General features: G+C 42.4%; 1 protein-coding gene across 1 annotated transcript in view; it reads right to left on the reverse strand.

Annotated features, from left to right (window-relative positions):
* Window positions 1-13169, reverse strand: part of LOC311148884 (phospholipid-transporting ATPase IF-like) — a 50079-nt gene that overhangs the window by 17211 nt on the left and 19699 nt on the right. Inside the window, exons 12-18 of the mRNA XM_084185896.1 lie at window positions 8226-8423; window positions 7956-8114; window positions 5938-6116; window positions 5563-5631; window positions 5383-5456; window positions 5076-5179; window positions 4399-4580 (exon numbers count right to left, since the gene is read on the reverse strand). Coding sequence (XP_084042022.1) covers window positions 4399-4580; window positions 5076-5179; window positions 5383-5456; window positions 5563-5631; window positions 5938-6116; window positions 7956-8114; window positions 8226-8423 — 965 coding nt within the window. The remainder of the gene's footprint in view (window positions 1-4398; window positions 4581-5075; window positions 5180-5382; window positions 5457-5562; window positions 5632-5937; window positions 6117-7955; window positions 8115-8225; window positions 8424-13169) is intronic.

A 13169-nucleotide genomic window follows, 5' to 3' on the forward strand; every position in this document is an offset into this window, starting at 1 on the left:
CAGCCAGTCAAAATGACATTGATACAATGATGATATGCACAGACATAGTTTGATGTGCTTCCAATAATTATTGAAACAGCCAGATGTAATCTTACATCTGTCCACCTTCACTCTAAGCATGTTGTACACTAGCAGCACTGCAGTATGAATACAGAGATGATGTTGAGATAGAAATGTTAAAGTTAAGTGGTAAAGCCAGATTGATTAGGAGTCTAAAGAGAGAGTGCTTAAGATTTATCATATCCTCAATAATGTAGAGGCTTGTTCCTTCAAAGATTTTTTGGGGTGAGCAGAGCAGCATCCTCTAAGCGAGGAGTTCTATGCGCACCGTGTCTACCGGAGGAAGGAGAAAGAGAGAGCGAGAGAGAGAATGATGGTGTGGGCTGTCTGTATCTCACTGCAGAGCAAGCGCGCGCACACACACACAAAATGCCAACGACAACAGAAAGTCTCTCCTGGATTGCCACTCACTGACCAATGACCAAATCCAGACTGCCTCTGCTTCAGTGTCTCCACGGTCACTCTGTTCAGTATGTGTGACTGACATGGAGCTACAGTGGACAAGTCTGAGGCATTCTATGTAATACATGTAGTAATCAGCATAGACGTGGATAGTCATTTTAAGATGCATGCAAAACTAACCCAGAGGCAGCTAATGGCAAGTGAGCCCTTGTTACATAATTGTTTTAATGGAGCATGGATACGCCCCATTACATTTCATTGCAACAGCCCCCTCAACACAATTGCAAAAAACGAGCAAGAATATTGGATCCTGAGTCTTCGTAAAGGCTTGCCTTGAAGCCCCTCTAACCACTATTAAAAGAGCCTATATCCCTAAATTCAGAGCACCCTCTTCCTTCCAGCAGCATGCTTGCAATGCCTTTCTGCTAAGCAGCAGCACACTAGGTGACTGACGTATGACACTAGGCAGGGCAGCATGTAGAAAGGCATGAGTCATGTTTGAGTGGCTAAGCGCATTAGGCCCAGGAAGGTTGAGCCCAGCCCCTGGCCCCCTACACATGGAGGCTGCTGCACGGCGCTGGTGAGTCACAATGTGCTGTCAAGGTAAAACATCTGTTGACAAGGAACAGAGGAGGAAGCGATCTGCCACTTGTGCCATCTTAACAATGGCTGAACCTCAAGACCGTTTTCACATTGACGAAAGCAAAGGGACATTTTAGAGAGGTATCAATTCTCGAGAGACAATACTGGTGTAAACCTGAAAAATTATCACATCCAGAGGTCGTGCATGACACTCACTCGACAGTTGCCCCACTCCGAGCAGGAGTGCTTACTTACTGTAAACAGAAAGAGCCTGACCAATGTTTTTTTTGGGTACGATACAGATTCTTGGGGGATCAAAATGTACCAATGCCGATATACAGTGAGCTCCAAAAGTATTGGGACAGTGACCATTTTTGTTTTGTTTTTGCTCCGTACTCAAGCACTTTGGATTTGAAATGATACAATGACTATGAGGTGAAGTGCAGACTGTCAGCTTTAATTTTAGGGTATTGTCATCCATATCGGGTGAACAGTTTAGAAATTATGCACTTTTTGTACATGGTCCCCCCATTTCAGGGGACCAAAAGTATTGAGACAAATTCACTTGTGTATTAAAGTAGTAAAAAGTTAAGTATTTGGTCCCATATTCATAGCACGCAACGACTACATCAAGCTTGTGACTCTACACATTTGTTGGATGCATTTGCTGTTTGTGCCACTGTCCCAATACCTTTGGAGCTCACTGTATCTGCCGATATACAGCGTAATTTTTACACACTGTATTCTCATAAATTGCCATTAAAATCAGCAATTGTCAAAGAAATATGCTTCAAATGTTGATTTCTTACATTGTGAAATGAATGACATCATGAGAAGTGTTCATTCAGATAAGTATGACATGTAGCTTTTTTTCATCCTATTTATTGAATATCGGTGGAATTATTGGCCGATACCGATATAGCGGTAAAAAGCCAATATCAGCAGATAATATTGGTGAACTGATATATCGTTCAGGCTCTAAAAATAATTGTCTCATTAAGCTCAACACTCCTACAGTATAAATGGTAATACCAGAGCAATGTTTTTGAAACAGCTGAAATTGCAGTAACAGCCTGTTACATTCTTAAATTGTCACAGTAGCTGACGCCTGCTGGTTGCACTAAGCCACGTAAAACTATGTAAGCCCATTCCCACCAAAAAAATTTTTTGGTGTCTTCACACCTACCACAGAGGTAAGCAATCCTGATCCTGGAGTGCTGCAGGTACACTACATGACCAAAAGTATGTGGAAACCTGCTCGTCGAACATCTCATTCCAAAATCATGGGCATCAATATGGGGTTGGTCCCCCCTATGCTGCTATTACAGCCTCCACTCTTCTGGGAAGGCTTTCGACCAGATGTTGGAACATTGCTGCGAGAACTTACTTCAATTCAGCCACAAGAGCATTAGTGAGGTCGGGCACTGATGTTGGGCGATTAGGCCTGGCTTGCAGTCGGTATTCCAATTCATCCCAAAGGTCTTCAATGGGTTTGAGGTCAGGGTTCTGTGCAGGCCAGTCAATTTCTACACCAATCTTGACTAACCATTTCTGTATGGACCTCGCTTTGTGCATGGGGGCATTGTCATGCTGAAGTAGGAAAGGGCCTTCCCCAAACTGTTGCCAAAACGTTGGAAGCACAGAATCGTCTAGAATGTCATTGTATGCTGTAGCGTTAAGATTTCCCTTCACTGGAACTAAGGGGCCTCGGCCGAACCATGAAAAACAGCCCCAGACCATTATTCCTCCTCAATTAAACTTCACAGTTGGCACTATGCATTGGGGCAGGTAGCGTTCTTCTGGCATCCACTAAATTCAGATTCGTCCGTCGGACTGCCAGATGGTGAAGCGTGATTCATCATTCCAGAGAACGCGTTTCAACTGTTTCAGAGTCCAATGGCGGCGAGCTTTATACCACTCCAATCGACGCTTGCCATTGCGCATTGTAATCTTAGGTTTGGGTGCGGCTGCTCGGCCATGGAAACACATTTCATGAAGCTCCCGACGAACAGTTATTGTGCTGACATTGCTTCCAAAGGCAGTTTGTGAGTACTGCAACCGAGGACAGACGATTTTTATGCGCTACTCGCTTCAGCACTCGCCGGTCCCGTTCTGTGAGCTTGTGTGGCCTACCACTTCGCAGCTGAGCCGTTGTTGCTCCCAGACGTTTCCACTTCACAATAACAGCACTTAACACAATTACTGCCAATGTTTGTCTATGGATATTGCATGGCTGTATGCTCGATTTTATACACGTGTCAGCAACGGGTGTGGCAGAAATAGCCGAATACACTGATTTGAAGGGTTGTCCACATACAGTACCAGTCAAAAGTCTGGACACATCTACTCATTCATGGGTTTTTCTTTATTTTTACTATTTTCTACATTGTAGAATAAAGTAAAGACATCAAAATTATGAAATAACACATATGGAATCATGTAGTAACCAAAAACGTGTTAAACAAATCAAAATATATTTTATATTTGAGATTCTTCAAATAGCCACCCTTTACCTTGATGACAGCTTTGCACACTCTTGGCATTCTCTCAACCAGCTTCACCTGGAATGCTTTTCCAACAGTCTCCACATATGCTGAGCACTTGTTGGCTGCTTTTCCTTGACTCTGCCTTCAGACTCATCCCAAACCATCTCAATTGGGTTGATGTCAGGGGATACCAAATAGGGCTATCTTCTGTATACCACCCCTACCTTGTCACAACACAACTGATTGGCTCAAACGCAGGGATGTAGCTCAGTTGGTAGAGCATGGCGTTTGCAACGCCAGGATTGTGGGTTCGTTTCCCACGGGGGGCCAGTATAAAAAATAATAATAATAATAATAATAATGTATGCACTCACTAACTGTAAGTCGCTCTGGATAAGAGCGTCTGCTAAATGACTAAAATGTAAATGTAAATTAACAAGGCACACCTGTTAATTGAAATGCATTCCAGGTGACTACCTCATGAAGCTGGTTGAGAGAATGCCAAGAGTGTGCAAAGCTGTCATCAAGGTAAAGGGTGGCTATTTGAAGAATCTCAAATATAAAATATATTTTGATTTGTTTAACACTTTTTTGTTTACTACATGATTCCATGTGTTATTTAATAGTTTTGATGTCTTCACTATTATTCTACAATGTAAAAAATAGTACAAATAAAGAAAAACCCTTGAATGATTAGGTGTGTCCAAACTTTTGTCTGGTAGTGTATATATACACATACATACATGTATGTGTGTTAAACTCTACTGATCGAGTGCTCAAATAGCCCACCCTTTCTGATATCATTGCTTGGAGCTCATAATGAGCTAACCCTTGACCAGACAGACACCAAACAGTGTTGTTGACATACTTGTCTTCCACCCCGGTGGCTCCCAGCAGCTCCAGGTCCTTTTCTATGAAGCTGAAGACCTCGGCCAGCCTCTCCTCTCTCTGCTGCAGGGCCGTGCGGGCCTTGTGGAGCCGCCGGTCCACCTCCTCATACTCCATTACACTGAAATGTCTGCAGGCCACCACCAACGTTCGCAGGCCCTTCTGGAGAGGGGGAAGAAACCGAGTAGCTGTCAGAGACTGGCTTTATATCAAATAACCACACGCCTGCCAGTCACAAATCAAAAACAAATCTCTCTGTAGATCCTGATGTCTGGATAAAGTGACTGTTAAGTTGCAAGATGTATTGCTTTGCTTGGGGAGTCTGGGGGGAAAGACCCACAAGTAATCATTACTCTGCAGTAAAAAAAGAGGCAATCGGCCATGAGACCCCTTGCTTAGAAATAAAAGTGCCATTTAAATATAGTGTTTAGTTTACCTCCAATCTTGTGGAATGAAAATGGGGTGTTTGAGTGTGTCCGTGTGTGTGTGAGCATACAAGTACGCATGTGTTCAATTCAGACAGGAGGCGACCCAGCTGCACTGGTGGACTCTTCAGCACAGATAATAAAAGATAGCATTCAGCGTAGCAAAAAATCTGCTGTACATAAGGGCTGGAAATAGTGCGTTGTCTAATATGATGTGATGTGGTATACTCACCAAGGCAAATTCATCTACATGTACTCTTGTTTTGTTAATTTCTCCACTTGTAGTAAAGGGAAGAATGGCGGACTCAGCTCCCTTTGTAAATAGTACTTTTCCCCCTATAGCAATAGATAAAATATATTGCAAATGAATTGTCATAGTGAGTATGGGCCAGATATGAAATACAGGGTAGCAGTAACAGTTAGGGAAATGAACTGAATAATGTTGCAGGACCAAATCAAAGGTGGGTTACATAATGTAATGAAATCCAAATATGTTTATGAACGAGCCATTCGTCTAATATGGAGAGAAATCCCTGTACCTGAGGGTGTCTGTAATATGACACTCATTCTCCTTCGGTTTGCATCAAACTCTAGTACATGGAGTAGTTTATACCTGTGGGACAAGGGAATAATTGGTAGTACATCACTTTCTATGCACAGTACAGGTTCATCATCTACATAAAATGTCTGACTTTTTAACCATAGAAAATTATACTTACTTTTCTGACTTTCCAAATGTTTTTATTTCCATAATTTCTCCATGGCTACCAATAAAGGTAATCCCCATCCTGCAAATCAAATCAAAAACAATTAAATTGTTTCATGTGACATTGCTGACCATAAATACTGTAACATGCAGACTGTTGCCCATACATAACCCATGACCATAACTGTAATATGCAGACTGTGGTCTGGAATGTGGTGAACCTCTAAAACTATTTGTCTCAATAAATGTTAATTTGTCTGAGTGCTTGTATGTCCAAAAAGACCTGTGAGACCAGCACTGGTCATATAGCTATATATATGAATTTGATTTACCAACAACAGTACAAATGGGTTGAACAGTGAGACATGACAGCTATCCTCCTGGGTACCTTTTAGTGGCTTCCACCAGTGCTTTCTCGTCCGGCGAGGAGGCATAGTACTCCATCTGGGAGGAGAAGCCGTTAGCGTGGGAGAATGGGTTCGCCGGGCCGTCGCCTGGCTGCTCGTAGCTGATCTGCACTGTGTGACACAGCGACACTGCCTTCAGGAACAGCAACTCCTCCCGACTCTGAGAGGTGGCAGACAGACAGAGAGAGACAGACATGAGAACAGTACCTAGAGTTATCAAACCATTGCGAGGGTCCAAACCCATGAGGACAGTCAATGAATAATTGTTTAACACATGGTTTGAAATGCAGAGCTAACCATGTACAGTTGAAGTCGGAAGTTTACATACACTTAGGTTGGAGTCATTAAAACTCGTTTTTCAACCACTCCACAAATTACTTGTTAATAAACTATAGTTTTGGCAAGTCGGTTAGGACATCTACTTATTTTTCCAACAATTGTTTACAGACAGATTATTTCACTTATAATTCACTGTATCACAATTCCAGTGGGTCAGAAGTTTACATCCACTAAGTTGACTGTGACTTTAAACAGCTTGGAAAATTCCAGAAAATGATGTCATGGCTTTAGAAGCTTCTGATAGGCTAATTGACATAATTTGTGTCAATTGGAGGTGTACCTGTGGATGTATTTCAAGGCCTACCTTCAAACTCAGTGCCTCTTTGCTTGACATCATGGGAAAATCAAAATAAATCAGCCAAGACCTCAGAAAATTAATTGCAGATCTCCACAAGTCTGGTTCATCCTTGGGAGCAATTTCCAAACGCCTGAAGGTACCACGTTCATCTGTACAAACAATAGTACGCAAGTATAAACACCATGGGACCACGTAGCTGTCATACCGCTCAGGAAGAAGACACGTTCTGTCTCCCAGAGATGAACGTACTTTGGTGCGAAAAGTGCAAATAAATCCCAGAAAACAGCAAAGGACCTTGTGATGATGCTGGAGGAAACAGGTACAAGAGTATCTATATCCACAGTAAAATGAGTCCTATATCGACATAACCTGAAAGGCCGCTCAGCAAGGAAGAAGCCACTGCTCCAAAACCGCCATAAAAAAGCCAGACTACGGTTTGCAACTGCACATGGGGACAAAGATCGTACTTTTTGGAGAAATGTCCTTTGGTCTGATGAAACAAAAATATAACTGTTTGGCCATAATGACCATTGTTATGTTTGGAGGAAAAAGGGGGATGCTTGCAAGCCAAAGAACACCATCCCAACCGTGAAGCACGGGGGTGGCAGCATCATGCTGTGGGGGTGCTTTGCTGCAGGAGGGACTGGTGCACTTCACAAAATAGATGGAGGAAGGAAGATTATGTGGATATATTGAAGCAATATCTCAAGACATCAGTCAGGAAGTTAAAGCTTGGTTGCAAATGGGTCTTCCAAACGGACAATGACCCCAAGTATACTTCCAAAGTTGTGGCAAAATGGCTTAAGGACAACAAAGTCAAAGTATTGGAGTGGCCATCACAAAGCCCTGACCTCATTCCTATAGAACATTTGTGAGCAGAACTGAAAAAGCGTGTGCGAGCAATGAGGACTACAAATCTGACTCAGTTACACCAGCTCTGTCAAGAGGAATGGGCCAAAATTCACCCAACTTATTGTGGGAAGCTTGTGGAAGGCTACCCGGAACGTTTGACCCGAGTTAAACAATTTAAAGGCAATGCTACCAAATACTAATTGAGTGTATGTAAACTTCTGACCCACTGGGAATGTGGTGAAAGAAATAAAAGCTGAAATAAATCATTCTCTCTACTATTATTCTGACATTTCACATTCTTAAAATAGTGGTGATCCTAACTGACCTAAGAAAGGGAATTTTTACTAGGATTAAATGTCAGGAATTGTGAAAAACTGAGTTTAAAGGTATTTGGCTAAGGTGTATGTAAACTTCCGACTTCAATTGTATATTTAATGAATGCACAGACAACAAATGAATAAATACTGTATCGCAAGTCACTTGGGCACGTGAGGTTTTAATGGTGTTTACCAGAGGAGGCACAGATCCGTCAGGCGAGTCATCCGTCATTCCCTCGGGTAAAAGCTTTCCATTGATTTCCTGGTATTTGATACCATTGATTGAACATTCACGGAACAGCATCTCGTTCTCTGTCAGGGTGCCGGTTTTATCCGTAAACACGTATTCCACCTATAACACACACACAGAGGCTGTTCATAACACACACACAAACTCTGCTATGACGCTGAGCATGGTGGCGCCATTAACAGAGACCAATAGTGAAGTGCTTTATGTCCGGACCTGTCCCAGCTCCTCGTTGAGGTCGGACGTGTTGACCTGAGCCATCTGGTCGCTCTCCTCGTGATAGAGATCCATGTCCCAGCCAATGAAAAACGAGCCCAGGAATTTCTGCATCTCCACAGTGACGTAGAGTGAGATGGGGATGATAAAATTGTATAGGACCAGAAACGCCAGGAAATCAGAGATGAACTTCAGGATCTGTCAACAAGGAAGTGGTTGGGAAATAATAAAATACAACAATTAATAAAGAAATAAACTACAAATAACCTATACTATTAAAGTTAGGGACTGTAGTAAAATAATTTGTATTCTATTTTTAATTTATAGTATTTATAGTATTATAAAATAAAACATCTCCAAATACAAGAAACTGGAACACAAAAGTACTTAAAGCCAGGAATTAGGCAGGAATCAACAAGGTAGAAATAAAAACACTACAAACAGAAGACATAGAAGGCACAGTATGTGGGTATGTATGGGTGTATATGTGGGGGGAGTGCGGGTGTGTTGGAAGATGGGGTGCCCGTGTGTTTTGTGTGATTGGGAAAGTTTGATGAGAAAAGTGAGTGAGTAAGGAAAATGGTTGCAAATGCCAGAGCCCATGTGTGTCTGTGAGCAGGAGTTGTGACAGAGCGAGAGTCTTCACTTTTGCGCAGATATGGGATATACATTTTAAAGTAAAATACAAATATATATATATACATTTTTTTTCTTCTATCACGATGGAATGGTGCCAACCTTATATCCTCGACACCCACCTGAGCGACCCACCCACCAAGGAGAAGTCCTTATCCGTTTTATAGGCCTACTGCAAGTAGCCTACGCAGCCAAGACAGAAATGTGAACGCGGTCAAAGACCCACTAAAGCAGCACCGCCCCCTCAAGAATCTGAGCATGTCTTGCAGGGTTCGTCCAAAAGCCAAAGCTCCTGGATGGGTGAGCATAATATACAAGGATTTTCTCAAAGCTGCTTATGAGAACCTTGACGACCTCATACCTAGCCGGTGGGAATTCCGGTGGAGTACCCCCACCCAGGTAGTGGCAGTGCTGGCAACACTGGCTGCAGTAACCCATGGGGCGGGAGAATGGACAATCTGAGAAGAGGCATATTATTGTTGCCCTGCTAGGACTAGATATTGGTTAATCAAATCTTCCCATTCCAATTTGGCATGCCTTCTCAATCAGCCAAACTGTATATCCATTCACACATCAAGTCTTCTCTTGAGTTGGGCTCGGGATGAAACAACTGTTGAACATCTGAGCTTGTGGTTGTGTGTGTGGGTGGAGTTGATCTATGGGTGGAAGGGGAGAGAGGGGCAGAAGTGTTTGTGTGGAAGGGGTAGGGTGAATCAGTGTATGCATCCCACATCTATTGACAAATATTTTAGATTTTCTACTGCCAGTCCTTGTTATAGGTAACGATCCTTCGTAGAAGTGCTTATATTATTACGCACTTATTAGTCAATTGTGGGAATGAATTAAAGATATGCAAGATTTTGTAATATATATCTTTTTTAAATAACTAGATGCATTACAACTGAGGTGAAGGCATTAGAAATGCTGTTGGCTGCGAATCTGGTTCTGTACTGTAGGTGGCACCAGGTGCTCTTTTTTAAAGGATGGGCCCCTAGCTCTCAAAGGCCCTAGGATCCATGTGTATAGGGGTGGTCAGACAGTCACTGGGATGACAACCCAACTTGGGATGGGGGAGGTTTTAGCGGGTGGAGTATTGGAGGCCAGTTAAACCCCGTTTCCTCTGGCACTTAAAATTAGGGCCAAATTCGAGCTGGCTCGAATGGAATTCTCAAATTCGAGCTGGGTCGAGGGAAACCCCGGACAGCGATTAAAGTTCGGGCTGGTGACGCCATTACTACGCAACCACCAGCTGATCACTGCTGGATGCTTACACCACGTTTAGCTAGCTCGTCTGGGCTTGTTGCTGTTAGCTAGCACATGGACAAGCAATACTTCTGTAGTCAGACATAACACAAATTACCACCATAGCTGGATCCTTCATTTATTTTTGCACTACAAAAACTTATGAGATCAGTCAGCTCTCGAATGCTAAGTACAGAGAGGGAAAAAAGTATTTGATCCCCTGCTGATTTTGTAAGTTTGCCCAATGACAAAGAAATGATCAGTCTATAATTTTAATGGTAGGTTTATTTGAACAGTGAGAGACTGAATAACAACAAAATCCAGAAAAACGCATGTCAAAAATGTTATAATTTTTTTTGAATTTTAATGAGGGAAATAAGTATTTGACCCCCTCTCAATCAGAAAGATTTCTGGCTCCCAGGTGTCTTTTATACAGGTAACAAGCTGAGATTAGGAGCACACTCTTAAAGGGAGTGCTCCTAATCTCATCTTGCTACCTGTATAAAAGACACCTGTCCACAGAAGCAATCAATCAGATTCCAAACTCTCCACCATGGCCAAGACCAAAGAGCTCTCCAAGGATGTCAGGGACAAGATTGTAGAACTACATAAGGCTGGAATGGGCTAAAAGACCATCGCCAAGCAGCTTGGTGAGAAGGTGACAACAGTTGGTGCGATTATTCGCAAATGGAAGAAACACAAAAGAACTGTCAATCTCCCTCGGCCTGGGGCTCCATGCAAGATCTCACCTCGTGGAGTTGCAATGATCATGAGAACGGTGAGGAATCAGCCCAGAACTACACGGGAGGATCTTGTCAATGATCTCAAGGCAGCTGGGAAAATAGTCACCAAGAAAAAAATTGGTAACACACTACGCCATGAAGGACTGAAATCCTGCAGTGCCCGCAAGGTCCCCCTGCTCAAGAAAGCACATATACAGGCCCGTCTGAAGTTTGCCAATGAACATCTGAATGATTCAGAGGAGAACTGGGTGAAAGTGTTGTGGTCAGATGAGACCAAAATCGAGCTCTTTGGCATCAACTCAACTCGCCGTGTTTGGAGGAGGAGGAATGCTGCCTATGACCCCAAGAACACCATCCCCACCGTCAAACATGCAGGTGGAAACATTATGCTTTGGGGGTGTTTTTCTGCTAAGGGGACAGGACAACTTCACTGCATCAAAGGGACGATGGACAGGGCCATGTACCGTCAAATCTTGGGTGAGAACCTCCTTCCCTCAGCCAGGGCATTGAAAATGGGTCGTGGATGGGTATTCCAGCATGACAATGACCCAAAACACACAGCCAAAGCAACAATGGAGTGGCTCAAGAAGAAGTACATTAAGGTCCTGGAGTGGCCTAGCCATGATGTCATGGCTTTAGAAGCTTCTGATAGGCTAATTGACATCATTTGAGTCAATTGGAGGTGTACCTGTGGATGTATTTCAAGGCCTACCTTCAAACTCAGTGCCTCTTTGCTTGACATCATGGGAAAATCAAAAGAAATCAGCCAAGACCTCAGAAAAAGAATTGTAGACCTCCACAAGTCTGGTTCATCCTTGGGAGCAATTTCCAAACGCCTGAAGTTACCACGTTCATCTGTACAAACAATAGTATGCAAGTATAAACACCATGGGACCACGCAGCTGTCATACCGCTCAGGAAGGAGACACGTTCTGTCTCCTAGAGATGAACGTACTTTGATGCGAAAAGTGCAAATCAATCCCAGAACAACAGCAAAGGACCTTGTGAAGATGCTGGAGGAAACAGGTACAAAAGTATCTATATCAACAGTAAAACGAGTTCTATATCGACATAACCTGAAACGCCATGAAAAAGCCAGACTACAGTTTGCAACTGCACATGGGACAAAGATCGTATTTTTTGTATAAATGTCCTCTGGTCTGATGAAACAAAAATAGAACTGTTTGGCCATAATGACCATCGTTATGTTTGGAGGAAAAAGGCGGATGCTTGCAAGCCGAATAACACCATCCCAACCGTGAAGCACGGGGTGGCAGCATCATGCTGTGGGGGTGCTTTGCTGCAGGAGGGACTGGTGCACTTCACAAAATAGATGGCATCATGAAGAAGGAAAATTATGTGGATATATTGAAGCAACATCTCAAGACATCAGTCAGGAAGTTAAAGCTTGGTCGCAAATGGGTCTTCCAAATGGCCAATAACCCCAAGCATACTTCCAAAGTTGTGGCAAAATGGCTTAAGGACAACAAAGTCAAGGTATTGGAGTGGCAATCACAAAGCCCTGACCTCAATCCTATATACAATTTGTGGGCAGAACTGAAAAAGCGTGTGCGAGCAAGGAGGCCTACAAACCTGACTCAGTTACACCAGCTCTGTCAGGAGGAATGGGCCAAAATTCACCCAACTTATTGTGGGAAGCTTGTGGAAGGTTACCCGAAACGTTTGACCCAAGTAAAAAAATGTAAAGGCAATGCTACCAAATACAAATTGAGTATATGTAAACTTCTGACCCAATGGAAATGTGATGAAAGAAATAAAAGCTGAAATATATCATTCTCTCTACTATTATTCTGACATATTACATTCTTAAAATAAAGTTGTGATCCTAACTGACGTAAGACAGGGAATTTTTACTAGGATTAAATGTCAGGAATTGTGAAAATGTGAGTTTAAATGTATTTGGCTAAGGTGTATGTAAACTTCCGACTTCAACTGTATATTTGCGAGAAAAAAAGATATGGGGGATTGGAAGTGATGCAGACAATTACATTGATGGAAGTGACAATCTGCAATATTAAAGCTGATCTTTAAAAATAAATAAAATAAAGATACAATAGAGTTGTATAGAATTATGTTAATGTTGAACTCTAATGTTAAGTGGAGGGCCACGAACAGTACCTAGTAATACCTTATACTGTTAGAAAGCTAATATTTTTTGTATTTTTTATTTATCTATGATTTGTATGCACTTTTTGCACTAGTATGCACTGCTAAAGTAAATAGTATGAAAAATTGTACATTGTAGATTTTATCTTCAAATGTCATATGCTATGAACTTTAAAAATATAAATCTACATATGCT

Source organism: Coregonus lavaretus (assembly GCF_964263955.1).
Source record: "Coregonus lavaretus genome assembly, chromosome: 21".
In the NCBI taxonomy this organism is placed as follows: domain Eukaryota; kingdom Metazoa; phylum Chordata; class Actinopteri; order Salmoniformes; family Salmonidae; genus Coregonus; species Coregonus lavaretus.